Below are 18,305 nucleotides of genomic sequence, written 5' to 3'. Positions count from 1 at the left end.
TCTCACTCACTTCTTTACATTGTAGCAAAGTTTCATAATTTCTTGTTGTCACTACTGAATGAATTAATATTTATTGTTAAATCCTGTAAACCTGAAGGCTCATACCATTTTAATAAATAAGTAGCAAGTAATAAAGTTAATTTTATTATAAACTTAAAATTGTACTTGACTTCCTGTGTCAAAGCATGTGTTGTTGCTTTTCTTGCTGACTTTTGAAAAAGGAAGATGAAAGAAAAAGATACGTAAATAATAATATTGTTTAATAATAATATATATAGATATTGTTCTCAAAGTGTAAGGAGATACAAAGATTTGTATACTGCTGCTTGAGATATCAAATTATTTCAAAAGTCACATTAACATGGTAGAAATTCATATAAACAATGTGGTCTATATTTCGAAAGCTTTAGTTTATTGCAGTGTCATCATCCATAAATCCACAAAATGGCTAACGATATCAAATAAGCATTAAACAAACAGCTTTCTGAGAAATTGTGTCTAAATAATAGGGCCAATTCCTTTTTTGTAAACCTTTATTTTGGGAAAAAAGTAATACACACTGCGAAGATCAATATATATATCGGTACATATGAATGACCAGTATTTCTGCCTAACTGGAATTGTTGATTATTTAATGATCATTCCTCAAAGCCAGTCTAACGCTTGTTGTCAGAGAAATAGCAACTAATGGCGTATTACAAAAATGCAAATAAGAACAATTTTCTCATCGTGAGAAAAAACTAAAAATACAAAACTTTGGTCTAGTTCCCTTCCATGCTCCTGTCCACCTTGCTCAGAAAAGGTGGATGGAATCTTTTAATTTGATGTCTGTTTACCCCTAACTAAAAGCTCTCATTCATTGAACAGCACAAAAATGTATGTACTTTATGAAACCCAGTGCTCACTTTTCACAGAAGTCATGAAGAAACCTTTTTAAAAGATGCATGTCAGTTAATATCCGCTCTCTGCACAGTCCAACAAACTTTAAAGGCTTAGAAAAGAAAAGACTTTTTAAATACAGAGAAAACGATTGAAAAACTAAACAACGATTTCGTAACACTGATGAAGCAGCATCTTCATCCTAGCAAAACGCATATACGTTCCGTTATAAACAGCTTGTTTGAGCTCGCTGGCCTTTCCAACCAAGACGTAAACTCTCCATCATCAGTTCAGCATTTAAGAGCGGCATAGCTTGGACTCGTGGGCTTTTAGCGTTCCCACAGCATCCTTCACGGCATGGTAGATGATGTTCTTCACCTGTAAAGGATGGTCAACAAAGGTATAATAACAGTGCTCCTTTCAACGCACAAAAAACTGATATAAAATGAATAAGTGCCAAACATACAGGTTTGTAATGACATAAAAATGATTTAAAAACAGCAATTTTTATTCTTGGATTACCTATTTTCTTAACATCTACATACTAAAGTCAAGTAATACCTGAAGCTTGTCTTCATGGTTTGTGTGAGTGGTGGAAAGGTGGCGGAACTCTTGCGTCAGTCTGAAACAGTGCTTCACGTGTTCAGGAGACACAAAGTCCTCCGCAACCTTAATACAGCTGTACAGGTTGTGCACCTGGAAAACCAAATTGAGTAAATGAGTGCTTCTGCGTCAAGTTTATGATTTTGGATTGAACTCAGATTTGCATAACCTCAATCCTAACCTGATGTGGTGCTCCAGCTGGAATGAAAACAGCATCTCCCAAAAACTGAACAATGGACCAACCCTGGACCCCATAGTCCTCGTACAGCCTGCGACGTAGCGCCTGGTCCAGATACCAGCTCTGGTCATGGATCGGGTCGTGGTCTGGTGGGTTCTCTTGACCCTGCTCCTCCCCAACCTACATTGGTGGGTAGTTTTTTTTTTTATTCAAATCTGAACTCTTAACTAAATAGTAATTCATGAATCAATTGAGGAGGATTTGTTTTTCACCTTTCGAAGGAGCTCACGGATTTTTTCAGCATCTTTGGCGGCGTAGATGTGCCAGAGAGCACCAGGTTTTTCTTTCATTTCATAAACTCTTCTCTTAGTCATATCATCGACATCACCTTCTTCTATGGTCTGCATCACCTCTGCAGTAATGATAGGTAGGTCAGAACACACACACACAGGCACAAATACAAACATAACCCAACGGCAAACTCCTTACTCCTTGCTGGGCTGCTACAGAAAAACCGGTCTGCGCCAAATTTAATAGTGTAGCACACGTGCGAAACAGTTTGACAGGTGCATTAGACAGATCCGCTTGTTTGTGTGAAGTGCGTTTATCGTTGCGCTTGCTCGTGTATGAGGTTAACTAATGGCGCACCACTATTTCTTTTCGTTTTATTTCGTTTTTCAAAAAAAATTTGATTTCCGGGTGCATCGAGTTTAATCTAGAGTCCTATGATCTGCACGCTGTGGGAAAACATGGAGGGAATCACGATAGCAGAATTCTACTATTTAAATATGTCCTCTGCTTGTTCAGTGTGTCTATGAGTGAATGAGTTGCACACTTAGTTAAAAGCGTGACACTCGTGGATTTGTCTGTATCTCACTATACATGGACATGAACGCGTAAACTTCATCCTCGGAACAGTTCTTCGTTTATTTTACGAGTTTTTCACTGTTAGATTGAAGCTACACAATTACCAATTAATATCACCCAAACTGCAGTTGATTTGTTTTAAATTAGGGCAAAATAACACAATAACACAACATTAAACACAAAAACATAACACTTGTTTTTCAACAAATTTCTCATTTTGGAACTAAACTCTTTAAATATACTTTGTTTTACTGCAGTTTAATGTAGTAAAACTATAGTATACTACAGTATTTTTATGGCAAAATGTTTTTACTACTGTGTAATAATGGATTGAAAATACAGAACTACAAAAAATGTAATAAGTGCACTGTAAGTCGCTTTGGATAAAATCGACTGCCAAATGACTAAATGTAAATGTAAAAGGAAGAAACGAATTTGGGATAAACAAAAAATGATATGCCCCTCATATATAAAAATAAAGATGATAACAGACTAATAATTCTGCTACAACTGTTTGGCCTGTGCTACAAAACCTAAGACCACTGTAGCACCAGTGCTATGTGAAAAAAAGGTTAATGTACAGCCCTGCCTTGTCTTCAAGAGATAGTTCACCTAAAAATAAAACTTCTGTCATCATTTACTCACCTGCAAGTTGTTCCAAACATGTATACATTTCTTTGCTCTGATAAATACAGCGAAAGATATTGACAGAATGCTTGCAACCAAACAGTTATTGGAACCCATTGACTACCGTTGTAAAAAAATGACTTAATACTTTTTTTGTTCTGTTGAACACAAAGTAGATATTTTGAAGAATGTAGGACAGCGAACAGCTCTGGGTAACTTTTGACTCCCAGTGATATTTTTCCTACTATGGTAGTCAATGGGGTCCAAGAACTGTTTGGTTACAATCTTTCGTCCAAATATCTTTCCTAGTGTTCAACCGAACAATAAAATGTATACAGGTTTGGAACAACAAGAGAGGGAGCAATTCATGATAGAATTTTCATTTTTGGGTGAACTATTTCTTTCAGATACACTGAACTGGAGCAGTTAATAATATTGTTAGGTCCTCAGTCGTTCTCTTCAATATACTAACATGTAAGTTAGAGCAGCCGAAAATAGTATTTGCAATGCATATTTTAAAGCTAAACAACGGATGGCAAAAGCTTAGAGAAGGAGGGAAAAACCTTAAGGCTTTGCTTTAACATTACAAACAGAACTAGAATTAGACCAAAATACTACTCAAAACAAACTGCTCCAGTACCACATTATTCTCTTTAAGAAGTTCCTGGAACAGAAAATGTGACAAATTGCAATAAAATGCCTTTAAAATATAGAAATGACAATGTGAAGGTCCATCACCAAGAATGAGGAGCATGGAAATATTTTTTATAATATTCTTTCACATTTTAATGTAGCCCAATAGTACGCTTGAAAAACTAGATTGAATCTATAATACTAGTCAGTTTTGCCCCTTCTGAACAAATTTCACCACAAGCTAACTTACATCTAACTGAACAAATTTCAACACAAGCTAGCTTACATCACTCTATGAACCTTTTAAAAAAGTTCATCATTCATAATCAAGAGGTTTCAAGGAGACTGTTCCCACAAAAATTAACTTCAAGTCATCCAGTCAAAATGATATCCAACAGAATGTCAATACAATGAGGGTGAATGATAACCACAGCTGTCACAAAGGGCCCAGCCAATTACAAAAAAGCATCTTAAGTCTAAGTGTTGCGCATCCTGCCCCTGACAAGCATCAAAAGTCCATTCATCACCGGATGGCGGTTAAAATGTATATTAATGAATTACATGCCGCTTAATATTTACATATGTGTGTTTACATTTTTTTTAGTCAGGACATTGTAAATCTGCAGATTAAATAAGACAAGAGATATTTAATACGCTATGCAGATGGCTCCGTGTTGTATGGGAATGTCACGTGATGACGTTCAGAACAGCGTCCGCGTCTGACAGGATTATTCTCCAATAAATGCATCATAGAAATTAAACCGTCTCACAAAAAAAGCCCATTTAAAATTAGTTTATCATATAAAGGTATTAACTAACATTAACGAACAATGAATGAGCAATATATTTGTTAGTATTTATAAATCTTTTTTTAGTTCTTTACTTTTTTAAGCTCTGGCCCATTAATATTAACAAATACTTCTATACATTTAACAAAGGTTATTTGCCAAAGTCAATTTTAAAAAGATTTAACACATTCTGCTTCATGATTAAAGTATGGCACTGGTGTAAAAGTAAAAGACGGAATTTTCATTTTGGATGAACTATGCCTTCAATGAGATGTGTACAAGCGTTGTACCGAATAATGTTTTGTATGAGTGAATGGTATTTGAGATTGTAAATGGATTACAAAAACATTGTCTACAACATTGAATAAATTAAACCTTTGAAATAAATGATAAAAAACAAGCGTGTTAATTGTCACAGCTGAAAACAACCTACATCTTTTAACCCAATTAATTTCAAGCCCAACACAGTAGGTTATAACTATAAGAGATGGATTAAAGCAATGAGAGTAAAGACCAAAAGAGGACAAGAAAAGTGCAAAGTGCATGCCTGAGAGGTGAGACAAATAAAAAAAAATGCACAGACCTTTGAATCCAGCGAGGTCTGCTTCTGTGAATGAGAAATGGTGCCACAATCAAAAGTAAGAAGAGCCCAAGAGTACAGGCCATTCTAAAGGCCTCGACTGCATCCAGCCCACGGGTCAGGGAGCCGTTACCACGGTGACATACTGGATGCTAGTTACGAGCTACATTTTACTTGCAAGTGAAGAAACTGTACATGAACAGAAACTATTAAAGCAATGAGACTATTCCTCGTTCCTCTTTTAGCATTATTATGTCTTTCATTTGGGTTAAATGTTACTCAAATGTCTTTGGGTGCTATTGCAGCTTTTAGAGAAAGACGGATGTCAGAATCCTCATAATAACAACACGAGGGCAAAATACTTTTGTTACGCACTTTATCTTTTTATTATACCACGGTGCTGTTGAATGCTTCAATCTGATTGGTTGACAAACGTTCTATGGGTATGCATTCACTTTCAGTAAAATACACACCTATGAAGGTGTTCCAGGTCTGCTGACCGCATTACAGTTCAACGTCACTTCGCCAAGTTTAAACAACAGAAAGGTTATAGCATACAGGCCATCACCGCACACAGCATAATGGCAAACTTTACTGTTAATGGAACCGTGTGCAGTATCGTTTCAATAAACAAAGCATTTCAAAAACAAGAAATACATAAACTGAAATTGAATAAATAAAATAACTTAACAGAAAAACTAAATGGATTAATAAAAACTGATTCATTCTGGTTCATTTTTCATCTTAATGCTGCTTATAACTGATAACAAATATGTATTGATAGACCTACTCTTACAAACGTTTGGGTGATATTTTTTCTGCTGAAGATAGCAATAATACGAGGAATAAATCATTTATTATCACTGCCTTTTCCATCACATTATCGCAAACACGCAGGTGTGCCTGATCTCTCGATCTCGCTCTCGCACACACACAAAAAGTTAATTAATTCAAAAGTTAATTACAAACACGGGGGTGTGCATTAACTTTAGAATAACTGAACGGCCCATCGTCAATGAACCATACATATACCAGTATTGGACACAAACAATCCATATAATTTAGCCCGAGTATACTATTCAGGTAAGTTTAACAGCACACAGACATTATGAGGACAGTATGGAGCTTTTCCAAAACTACAATGAAATGGTGAGGACACAAGAGCCGCATAGGACAAGTTTAGGAGACCAAAAACGTAAATCTTAAAAATAACATCAGTATAAAGCTTTATTTTGACCGTGACGAAACTGTCTCTGATGCATTTCAAATGCTTGATAGGCTTTAATGTAAAATGAAACAAAAGCCTAACACTTACCATTTTCATAGTTGTCATCTCCCTCTGGGATGCCAACGTAAACCATGACGTTGACTGCATCGGATACATCAAGATGCAGGTTAGTGGTGCCAACCTTCCTATCTTCTGTGGAAATCAGCCCTGAAAAGATAGACGAAAAGGACACGGATTAACGAAAAGTTCAATAAAAAACTGATGAGTACCAGCAGGAAGTAAAATATCCCTTACCATATGCATTATACATTTTAGGGCCGAGATCTGGACGAACAAAGAAGTTAGGAAGACGAGAGGCCAAGTTAAGACGTCCATCTCTTTTTGTGTACTCTGGTAGAGGAAGATTGTCCATGAGATCATCGAACCTGCAGACAAAGGAACATAAGAATGCTAAACAAACACACCAATCTCAGACACTCTACTTATCGAGCTTACCGAATAACTTACCTAGTGGGCATCATGTCTCTGAAATCTTCTCCAGGAGGCCAATCTTTAAGTTTTAGTACCATAGGCTGACCGTCTCCACCTTGTAATCGCTCTAGAAAATAAAGAAAAATAAAATAAAACAATTCTTTTTTTTGTAGTATAGTAAGCTGGCGTTTTCAATTGGCAGTACTTACTGGAAATAACCTGGAAGCCATCCCAGAACTCTCTGACTTTGACATCAGATATGATGGCGCAGTTCCTACAGTTGACCAGGTCAACATCCTGGTCTCCAAACTCCTTACTGAAGGCCTCGGGCTTCCACAAGTTACTCTTCAGCTTCTTGTGTATGCCTGAGACCAGCACAGGCTAATCAAAAGAAGAAACATGTGAGCATCCGACAGATTTCCTATTGATTAAGAATGTTTGCAACACTTTCTCTGCTGACCTGTCCTTGTTTCCAGCACTCTCTGAAGATCTTCCAATTGTTACCGTTGCTAGGGTCCTGCAGGCACAGCAGGCGTCCGTCACACAGCCACGAGTGGGATGTGTGGGAGTCTAAAACGCTCAAACCCATCAAGCCCTCTCTGCGTGGAACACTGCCAGACTCTCCGCTTTCTGTAGACCCCGATGCGCGCCGACCCTCCGCCTTCTTTGTCTCAACCACCGACGCAATGATATGATCCAAGAAGTTTGGAAGGCCTCCCTTCATTTTATCAGCCTGAGGGGACAGAAATTGCTTGTTCCCCAAATGTAATGACAAAACAGACCTATAAATGGATGTATGCAGTTAAAGCACGGTCACATACACTTGCTGTGGAGAATACTGAAGGGAATGGGACTCCACCCTCTGTGGAACCTTGTGGAAGCTTCCCAGGACCAGAGTTAAGCAGATCTCTGAGGCTACCTTCTGTTTTGGGTTGGGAAGGGCCGGAGCCCAGCAACAGACTATTGAAAAGCTTAGGGGTGGATCCAGAGGGTTTGGAGAGAGTGCTGAAGGCATCCAGACCGAACGGAGCGCGCGAGTCACGACCCATCATGGAGCGCAGAGACTCTGACATAAATCAAGAGATACTTCAATAAAAAGGAGCACCTTGTGTTTGGAAAGAGTATATAAAAGAGTTTTCATTTAACCAATTAGAGATGAACTCTTCTAAACTTGTTCTCACCTTTGGGCTCCTTCTGCGTGGCCAGATCAGCCAGCCAGTGAAGGGCTGAGCAATTTCCTTTGCTGTCTTTTGTGCCTAGTGTCTGTGCAGGAAGAGGAATAGTTGTGTTGCTGTTTGCGGCAGTAGTGCTTGATGTTGAGTCTGTAGTAACCCCCTCTTCAATCGATTCCGTTTTAACCACCACACCTGTCGCAGATTCCCCGTTCGGACGGGGTGTGGTTAGGGTGGAGGTGGCTCCATTCCCTGTACCGAGAGCTGCACCCGACTGTATCAATTATAAGAAAAAACACTCATGACATCCAGGCGTATACAAATAGTAATTCATATTTTGATGTTTTGGAGATCATTTGCAACTTGCCTGTGAAAGGCCATTTGGGGCACTCGGCCGCACCAAAGGCTTGCTATGTCGACTAGTACAGGGACAGTTAGCTTTGATCCCCCATTTTCCTCTGGCTGCATGTACCATGTCACCTATGCTGTACAAGGCTAATGGATTATAATAAGAGAAAAACACATCATCGATGTTCATGAACTTGTTTTTGCAGTTCCTATTTTTAAATCCATGTATTCTCTTGTAGGAGCAAATGCCCTTACCTGTGCCTGGTATAATTTGAGTTGGCATGAGGTTCTGTGGTTCGTGAGGCTGGCCTTTCGCGCATTTGAGCCATGAAAACACATCTTCATCAGGGCCATCGTCTACTGAAAGAGCAGAACTATAAGTCAGCGATATACAGTACAAACATCAGAATTTAATAGAAACATTAATGGCTATTAGCAAAAAACAATAACCCTTAATTTCTCATTTTAGTGACATGTACCTTCAGGTGGCCTGTTCTTGCGTAGTCGATAACAGTCGAGACAAACACCGAAGCCACATTTGCGACACACCCAGTGGATGTTGAAGAGTGTTGTTTCACATACATCACACATTTCTCTCACACCCCTGACAGCTCGCTTCCATGCAACTTTTTCTGCAAAATCAGAATATTAACAGACTTTATTTGAAATCCTTGTCTTCAAAGCAGCATTAACTGAAGTGTTCCTGAAAATATCAGGATCTTGCAAAAGAGAATTGGGGGAGAAACAAGACTCCAGCAGAACAATTATTTGGTATATTGTTTATTCAAATACTGCACCATTGTCTGTTGTGTTCATCCATGTATTGAATTTTCGAAAATATTGGAATTGCTTTATAAAAAAAATTGTTCTGTTGAACATATTTTGAAGGATTTAGGAAAGCAAACAGTTCTTGGGCACCTTTGACTACCAATGACATTTTTTCAACTATGGTAGTCAATGATGGCCAATAACTGTTTGGTTACAAGCATTCTTCCAAATATCTTTCTCTGTGTTTATCAGAACAAATAAATTTATACAGATTTGGAACAATTTGAAGGGGCGAAAATGATGACAAAATTTTGGGTGAATTGTCCCTTTTAGAATACATTGGAATTTACAAAAACGCTAAATTGTTCAAACCAATTTTTTGTCACGAAAAGCATAACTTTAAAAATAAAATGTACAGACATAAGTTACTTACGATGTGGTTCTACCATCATCATGGCCTCTTTCTCGGACATAACCAGCTGGCAAAACTGGTCACCGACATTGGCCAAAATGTATTTGGAGGTGTCCAGGTCAAGTCCCTCCTTTGCTGTGGTGGAAGGAAGCCACAGGCCCATTGCCATGCCATCACTCTGCTGAGGGCTCAGAAAACCTTCCACACGCAAGACTCCCTTTTTAGTAAAAGCCAGTCTGTTAGGACGGAAGAATGGGAAAAAGTCAATAAACAAATGTAGAGTCAAACTAGAAGTTCAGTATAAAAAACACTTTTAACCTGCGAAAGTGGAAGAAGCGGCAGGCCACGTTTGGATCGTCATCATCCGAATCCTGTTCACGTGATTTCCTGTAACGCTCAAGCCGGCACTCGCGACATTTGTGCAGGTGAGGCGCCACGTTAATGCAGGAACCATCCTGCAGGAAGGACTCGCCAGACTGCTTCAAACGCCGGACCTTACTCTGATCCTTCAACACCGACTGTCCCACTAAATACATCACACATAAATAAAAACAGATTAAAGAACCTAAGCCAATTTAGACTATTAATATGAACTACGGGCTGTGCAACGATTAAACACAATTAATTGTTTAAAAGCCCTACTGACATCAAAACTCAAATCGGTTTGTGCACAGAGTTTACAAAAGTCAAGCACACTACCTTTGATAGGTTTACTCCGCGGACGACTTTTAGCTGCAGGCTGGGTCTTACTCTTCCCCTCAGCTGCTAAATGAACCCCAGTCTTCTGGCTTTGAGCCGAATTATCCTCTGCCTCACTCAAGTCAGACAGGTCGCTGTTGCTACTGGACTCAGAGTCTCTTTTCGTTGACTGCCCGCGTTCCTCCAGGCCAAACTTCTGTGATGTCTGGTCAGATGTAGACACACCTTGACCTTCAGCGCTGCCATGGTTTCCCGCGCTAACCTCCGAACCCTCTTTTGGTTTGGATGTCTGTTGCCCATCCTGGGCCCCCGTCTTAAGAGAGGAAGGTGCTACCTGGGGGGTTAAGATTCCCTTGGGAGGTTCTGCCATTGTAAATAAATTAGATTTGCCGTCATTAACAGGATTTTGAGCGAGTAGACTAGTGCTGCCTGAAGGTGGAACAGCAGATGTGGACGGGGTAGGTGATGACTTCGAAGTTGACAACGTGTTAAACGGACTGTGCGAAACAGCTCCTCCGTAAGCCAGAAATGGGTTTGTTTCTTTTGAGGCCTGTAGGAACAGGTTCTCATGAGTTTCTGAACCCTTGTTGCCAGCAAGCAAACCAAAACCTGTGACAGGACTAGAACTATTTACATTTTTTATCCCACTGTTCCCAGTTCCGCTGGATCCTAAGCCCAAAGAGGATTTCAGGACCTCTGCGGAACTTACAGCCTGGCCGCCACCTATGGCTGTTGAGAAAGAGGCTGGGAGTTTCTCCCCCACCGCTCCGAAAGGCTTGTTTGCAAGAATTCCATTGCCTGCTGGTTTGATATCAGGCACTTTAGACGGCTCTTTCAGTGGTGACAGGCTAGTAGCGGAAGATGAGCCAAACAGTCCAGCTGACGCGGATGCCACAACTGCTTTTTTGAAGCCCTCAGATGGAGCGTTAGCCTTAAACAGAGTGGGCGGTTCCTTGGCTAGGCACTCGGACAACGGTGTGAAGGCTTTGGACTGGCCCGGAGTGATGCTCGGGTTCTGAGTCATGCACTGGAAGAACAGGTTCTGTGAGGAATCGGAATCGCGTCTTTGCGGTTCTTTTGCACCGGCAAAAAACCCAAAAGGCTTGTCCTCCTGGGAAGAGCCATTTGTCTGTGCAGGGATCTCAAATCCTGTAGAAGCTAGTGAGGCGGACTTGGGCGTCTAAAAAAAAATAATGAAACCAAATCAGCAGATGGCTTTACTTTTGAAAGAAATGTGTGAACGACAACATCATTACTGACATCATACCTGACTCGCCTCTGGTGTTGATCCCCACATGGACTTCTGGTTTGCATCTACAGGAGCTGAAAGAGCCACACTCGAAGCATTGTCCTGGGAAGGTGAAGAGATGGTCACAGGACCTGGAGACACCAGAGCAGCTGTTTTAGGATACCCTAAAAGAACACTGTCCTCCCTCTCAGGTGCTGGGAGTGAAGGGGATGTTTTTGGGGCGGGAGCCCCGGGCACCAAACTGGGCATTTGGCCCAAAGAAGGAAAAGTGTTAGAAAAAGGCGAAGGGGCTGGTTTCAAAGGAGGTGGTGTTGGAGTGGATGAAGGTAGCACAGACGATACTGCAGATACTGTCCGTTCTTGGTTTGGGATGCTGCCGTTCTCCTTGACGGGACCTGCAGTCCTTATGTGGTCCTGCTGAGAGGAAGTGCTGTCGTTAGAGGAACCTTGGCTTGCCACTGGACTACAGGTGCTGGTCACCCTCCCACCTACTCCAACCCCAGCGTCTTTTCCCTCCACTACTCCCACTCCCACAGTCTCTACGCTTGTTACCATAGCCTCAGCATCCTTGCTGGAGCCATTCCCATTCTGGCTGTCAGAGGCACCTTCCCCAGCTCCCTTGAAACGCTTGAGAGTGACATCTTCATCGCCTTCGGATTCTGTTCGGCGACGTCGACTGCCCTCACCTTTCCCACCATCACCCTCCTTCCTGCGACGATCTTGGCTCTATAAGAAATTTAAAAAAAAAAAACAGTGATGTTAAAAATTAGATAATCTAAGGCAGAACACAAATGTTCTTTTCTAACGTCATAATGAAAATTTTCTAAAAGCTATGAATTGTGGAAGCTTGGCATACCTCATCTAACTGTTCCACAGCAAGCATTACATGAATAACCCGAGGATCGACCACCTGTGTCTCCTCACCCTGTTAAGAAAAAAACATCCATCCACATAATCATGTAGAATTCCATCTTTCGTAAATAAAATTTTTTGCACATATAAACAGTAGTGAATGTGGCTTTCATGCAGACCTGGTCCATGGTAATCTCCATAATATGTGAAACAGGATCATGCTGAGAGACAAGTCCAAAGGCCCAGGGCTCATCAAACTCTGGCTGGTACACCTGCACCCTCCGACCCTGAATGGTGTATGATCCTATGAAATGAAATAAGAAGTCAGAATGAATTCCCAATTCTTCAGGTAGCTTTACTCGTGTCGTTTATTTATAGTGGGATATAACTGACCTTTCCGCAGGATCTCCTGCAACTCCGAGTCACTTTGCCAGCTGCTGATGGTAGCTTGAAGTGATGGCTGCTCCTGTAGCAGTGCATGCCTAATATCTTTATCAGCCTTGAGAATCAAGACAACACGCACTTCGTATTAAGACAGCTCAAATGATGACAGCGTTTATGTATCGATATACTCAGTGTAAAGAGTTTGATGATCATAAGATGGGCACCGACCTCAAAAGTGTGCAGTGAATTGCCGTTGGGCAGAAACCCCAAAGTTCTTGTCCCGAAGAACTCGACAGGAATCGTGGATCCCAAACCAACACGATCAACCACAGGTTTGAACATCTAAATATTGAACCAAAAGATATTAAACTTTAACAGAAACAACCACCACTTTGTACGTAGAGTAATCACTAAAGTACATTGTGATGCATTTAATATCCATCCTAGACAACATTTTGTTGCTAAATGACAAGAATGACATCATCTGTGACGACAGCTGTGCATCTGTACTCACCAGGGCAGGCCATTGGTTACTGGTCGCTCCCGCAGCAGCAGCCGCGAGGGAAGGGTCGCTGCAGTTTGCCCAGACAATGTCGCTCTCCATGAGAACCGCACGCACCTCGTCCCCGTACACCTGCACCCAGGAGCGCCGCCTCCAAGGGCAGTCCTCAAACTCCAGAAACACCTGCAATAGAGAGGGAAGGGTGGCAATGACACTCTACAGGCCTTTTCACACTGCACTTAACCCCGCGTTATTTTCATTTTTAAACCCCACTTTTAACCCCCGGTAAACAAACTTTTCACACAACTCATTTTGAAGCGGGTTATCCCCACATTTTACCCAGGGTCCTGCTCCTAACCATTGCGGCGTCAAACCTGTGCGGTGTGAAACGAAGAGGGGGCAGAATGATACGACCTTCACTTAGAAACAGACAAGTAATCAAAAACTGAACATCGCTTTCCTCATTTCAATAGCTGTGCATTGTCACCCGGTGTAAACAATCCTTTGAGTTTTTTATTTATTTGAGTAACTAATGTCTTAGGAGGCTTAAAAAGGCCAAAAAGGATTTGAGGCATCATCTTTTCCAGGATGCGGAATAACAAGAGATTAGGTTATTTAAAGGGACCACGCACAGTTTTGATTCAGTCAGGTTGCCGCTACACTATTTATCCAATCATGACTGTTGACACCGCAAATATGCAAATAAGAATGTTAACCCAGGGATACGTGATGTACAGTGTGAAACATCAGGTTAGGAATCCCCAGGGTTATCTCTTAACCCCTGGTAAATTATAAGCAGCATGAAACGTGAAATAGATTACCCAGGATTCTGCTTACCCAGGGGTTATGATGAGTAATCCGGGGTTAATGATTTCAAGTGTGAAAAGCTCAAAAATGTCAAATAGTTTAGATGTCAATCAAGAAGGACATTTATTAATGACAATTAACTGTTGCACAATGTTACGCTTTTACATGGACAAAAAAGTAAGCTGTCAAGAGAATTCAATGCAATTAAATCCTGTCTTGATTAAAATAGGCACCATGAAGTTATTTCCCTTGACGCTTGAGGGTCATTTAAAATCTATGATCTTCCATGCAGTGAATGGTATTAATAAAGCTAAGGACACAGAGACATCCAATGCACTTTTCCCCATAAACACTGTCTGTGATTCACTAATCTTACAAAACTATCTATGGTTTTACTAAAGTTATCATAGTTGAACTGTAGTATTATATATATATATATATATATATATATATATAATATCATGACAGCAACCGTAGTTTTGCGTGATACTTGTATTCAAACTACGGTGACACAAAAGAAAATCAATCCACCACAAAGTTACACATTTACTACAGTAAAACTGTGGTTTATTGATCTCTTATGTAAGATTTTTTGAAAATAGTAATACATCATTTGTATGCACTGATTCCGTAATGTTTCACAATGCCATAACCATAAACAACGGGTAATGTTTCCATTTTCTACATCTGCAGCGTTTATTCAATAATAACATCATATGTAACTGACGATCATTGAACTCATTACCGTTAAACGACTTAAAATACGCTTTCATTGGGTTTTATGCAGTTAAATAAATCAATAGTTTTGTCCAAACATAAATTAGCTGTCTAACTAAATATTATTTTACGTTTCCCAAGTTTTACTACACCCACATACAGCACTTCAAAGACACTGACTGTGTTCGAGGCTCGAGCCCATTTCTGCAGCTAGCATACTAGCTAACTAGCATTCATCCACACATAACTATCTATTAAAAATCTATATTGTGAAGTTCAGAAATAGCATAAACTCAAAATCTATCGTTTTACTTTATTAAACAGTTTCGCGCGTGCTTACACAAATGCGCCAATAGTTACGTGTGGGTTTGTTTGACTGTCTGTTGTTGTTGTTTCGCTCTCACCTCCACCCCGGGGCTCGCCAACCCGATCAAACTGACCGCCCGCACGATGCCGCGGAGCCAGGCCGCCCGCTCCACCTCACCGCCCGTTGTCGCCGCGGAGCCGCCGTCATTGAGCAGCAGTAGCAGGCGCTTCCCGATCAGACCTAACGAGTCCCCCATATCACTACCACCATGAAGAGAGCGTCTTCCTCGGCGAAAATCCGCGATCGGTCGTGCCTGCAATAAATTAACGGGTTGCTATGGTCACATATGACTGACTGCACCCTGCGACTGTGGGTTTTGCATCGGCGAAGCAAAGCGATTAAGAAGCTTTATCGGAGTTGTGAGGTGTTATTGTTCGATTTACAGCTCCTTGTCCTCATCCGCCATTTAGCTGAGCAATAATCTAACGCACCCCTCGTACTACTGCGGGACTGCGCTTCAGTAGTGGCCGAGAAACAGAGCGGCGCCCCCTGCTGGACACTGTATGATCCTCGCACAGCGAACGCGCGTGCCTGGAGGTCTGTGTGCTGATGTAGAAAGACTGCAAGATTTTAGGTTAACTGTTGTCTTGGCTGTGCTTAAAATTGTAACATAACACGGTAGAACATTTGGCTATATAACATCAAATATCATTATGGCTCCTATAGCCTATAATGATGTAAAGAGAATTTTGCTGCAGAGACCTAGGTGGCGTAGTGCAAGTGAAATGTTTGTCGGACTACAAGTAAATACTTTCAGGCTGTTTAATGAAATGTAATGTATCAATTTATCTGTCGGCTTAATGAGGCAAAATTGTTGAGGGCCTGAAGTTTTTTATGTATTTATGTGCTTTATGTCATTTGTTTGTTTGATATTTTTAAATTGGATTCGAAGTCTGTACAAAAAGTGCTGATTAGGATGATGACGATGATGGTTAAATAAGTTTAGTTATGAAATAACTTTATATTGGTTTAGTGTAACACTGTAGATATTCTGACGATCCATATTCTGGATCGACAAATCCATTTTTGGAAGTGCTGGTCAAAGAAGGCTCAGAAAAATCTGTTTTTGTCTTAATCCAGTATTGTCTTGTGTCTTGAATGTCCTGAGTCAAGTCTGAACTTGAATTTGTATTTTACTAAATAATTTTGATGATTTGCCTCAATCCATTCAGAAGCATAATTTCATGTACCTCTTAATTTTTCTCTTTTTAAATGTATATAATGATTAGTTTGCTATTTTAAGGAATTTAGCAACCACATATATATAAAGTGTGTCACAGCTTGTGTTATATTGGTGTAACAAACTGTTATGCAATGCATGTACACACATTAAACTACTTTTTCAATAAGTAAATTTACACTTCTCAAGGCTCTGGTACTATAATCTAATTTACCCGTGTGTGTTGGGAGCAGCATGTCATTTCTCATTTGGACACTAGATGGCAGCAACGGTAGTATTCCAGATTTGCTGTTTATGATGCTTTTCAAAGTAACTGTCAGGTTTGATTTGTAGGATGACACGTTTTTTTATTGTATTGGTTTCAATGGTGTGCCTAAATTAAAATCTTAACCACAATATGTTGGTTTCAATCAATAGTTGATCAATAGAGAACCATTGATTTATATGATTCTAGTGATATATTGCTGCCATTCAAACAGAAAAAATCTTTATCTAAGTCCATGCATGCCCCACGGGAAGTTTAACATGAAGTGCACGCTTCATCAGTTTTTTTACATGTATTTACATGTTGATTAGAGTAAAGATTTTTCCTTTTTGTAATTTATCCACAAATCTGTTCTGAAATGCAGACACAGCCCATCTGTAATTTTTCACAAACCCATCTGTAATTTTCATCATGCTTTTAAACGACTGAATGGATCAGTGTTTGTTTGTACTGTTTAAAACATGACATTATACTCCTTCATAAGCTCTTTTCATTCATAATTTTGAAGTGTTCAAGTGAAGGCAGCATGTTTTAGATGAATACACTGGAAATCAGAGCGGTCCTATGAGACTAGTCATTGTGCTGCAGTAATCATGACGTAAGCCATTAGAACAGCACACTCCTGTCTGTTAGATGCTTTCAAAGCCGTAGGTTATATGAATCACAGAGGGATAAAGGAGAAAGAGACGGTGAGTCTGGAGTTATTTGGTCTGTTTGCTGCTGTCAAAGTGGGAGTTTGTTATAGACTTCCACATCCTGTTTTACAACCAACCCCTTAAGTTTAAAAAGATTGTTAAAACCATGCCTGCGCTTTAGAGAAATGCGCACAGAGGAGGTTTGAGTTGGTTTTAAATGCACCTGTATAGGATTTTAATATAATGATTGAGGTAGACAGACAACTGAGTGATGTCAGTTGGTAACGTGGGTCAGAAACCAACCAAAAATTATTAACTGAAAAACATGTGCCCTTAGAAGAATGATTTGTGAAGACCATTTTCACACAAATTGTCTGACCAAATTCATTATAATGGAATAGAAAAGATGCATATGAAACAATAGATTTAGATAGAATATGTTGATGGTGATGTGTTTGTTATTTTACCACAATCTTTTTTTGCTTTGTCAAACATAATGCAGTTTGTTTTATTTTTCTCTTGCATCTGTCTCATGCAACTCAAAATACTTGCACTTGTAAATATATTCTTCTTACATTTTATCACAAAACATAAATATTTCCTAAACAAAAACATTTTTGACGTCCGCTTGTTAGCAGATTCACACTGGGCACTGTAAAATCTGTTTTCTCCACTAGATGGCGACACTTCAAAATACTTTACTTTCAATTCGCCACTATCTACACTTTTTAAGTTCATATCCTTGAAGCTTAAAAATGTTTGGTTTTTATAACATAAAATGTTGTCAAACTTTTTCATGACTCACATTTGACGACTTTTCTAAATTGTAGTTGACAAATAAACCATAAATGTTTCCTAGATAAAAACTAGATAAATCTCTCTTGTGCCATTAAAGGGGTCATATGACGCGATTACAGTTTTTTCTGTGTCTTTGGTGTGTTATTAGTTGCCAATTCATGTATAAGACACTTAAAATAGCAAAGATGTAATGTCAACAAAAGAGGTATTCTATCTTAAAGCGATTGCTAACAGACATCCCAGAAACGCCTCAACCACACCCCCACAAATCTACGTCAGTTCGTGGTATGATTTGA

At 39.9% G+C, this 18,305-nt stretch overlaps 1 protein-coding gene across 5 annotated transcripts; it reads right to left on the bottom strand.

Annotated features, from left to right (window-relative positions):
* Positions 1-391: 391 nt before the first annotated feature.
* On the bottom strand, positions 392-15,594 carry kdm3b (lysine (K)-specific demethylase 3B). Of its 5 annotated transcripts, none has more exons than XM_056769428.1 (26): positions 15,169-15,593; positions 13,253-13,423; positions 12,967-13,080; positions 12,748-12,853; positions 12,534-12,658; positions 12,359-12,427; positions 12,055-12,228; positions 11,521-11,919; positions 10,254-11,433; positions 9,873-10,080; positions 9,576-9,790; positions 8,854-9,006; positions 8,630-8,734; positions 8,394-8,521; positions 8,036-8,300; positions 7,676-7,920; positions 7,315-7,587; positions 7,064-7,235; positions 6,891-6,981; positions 6,678-6,808; positions 6,471-6,590; positions 5,159-5,182; positions 1,933-2,072; positions 1,664-1,840; positions 1,441-1,575; positions 392-1,257 (listed from the first exon to the last, which is right to left on the bottom strand). In XM_056769428.1, exons 1-26 carry the CDS (start codon positions 15,325-15,327, stop codon positions 1,177-1,179), a joined length of 5,160 nt encoding a protein of 1,719 aa, XP_056625406.1. In that variant the 5' UTR covers positions 15,328-15,593; the 3' UTR covers positions 392-1,176. The 5 variants fall into 5 exon arrangements, with proteins under 5 accessions (XP_056625406.1, XP_056625408.1, XP_056625407.1 ...); XM_056769430.1 differs by having other exon boundaries at positions 8,630-8,731; XM_056769429.1 differs by having other exon boundaries at positions 11,521-11,916.
* Positions 15,595-18,305: the final 2,711 nt, after the last annotated feature.

This window comes from Triplophysa dalaica, chromosome 16 (genome assembly GCF_015846415.1).
Source record: "Triplophysa dalaica isolate WHDGS20190420 chromosome 16, ASM1584641v1, whole genome shotgun sequence".
In the NCBI taxonomy this organism is placed as follows: domain Eukaryota; kingdom Metazoa; phylum Chordata; class Actinopteri; order Cypriniformes; family Nemacheilidae; genus Triplophysa; species Triplophysa dalaica.
Note: the sequence above shows the minus strand (reverse complement) of the source record. Positions and strands in the feature narration are given on the sequence as shown.

Coding starts and splice junctions, on each gene's coding strand:
- kdm3b (XM_056769426.1), bottom strand. CDS start 15,327: ATGGGGGACTCGTTAGGTCTGATCGGGAAGCGCCTGCTACTGCTGCTC. Junction 12,854..12,966: donor ATTCACTGCACACTTTTGAG/GTCGGTGCCCAT, acceptor TTGATTCTCAAG/GCTGATAAAGATATTAGGCA. Junction 6,591..6,677: donor TAAAATGTATAATGCATATG/GTAAGGGATATT, acceptor CTATCTTTTCAG/GGCTGATTTCCACAGAAGAT.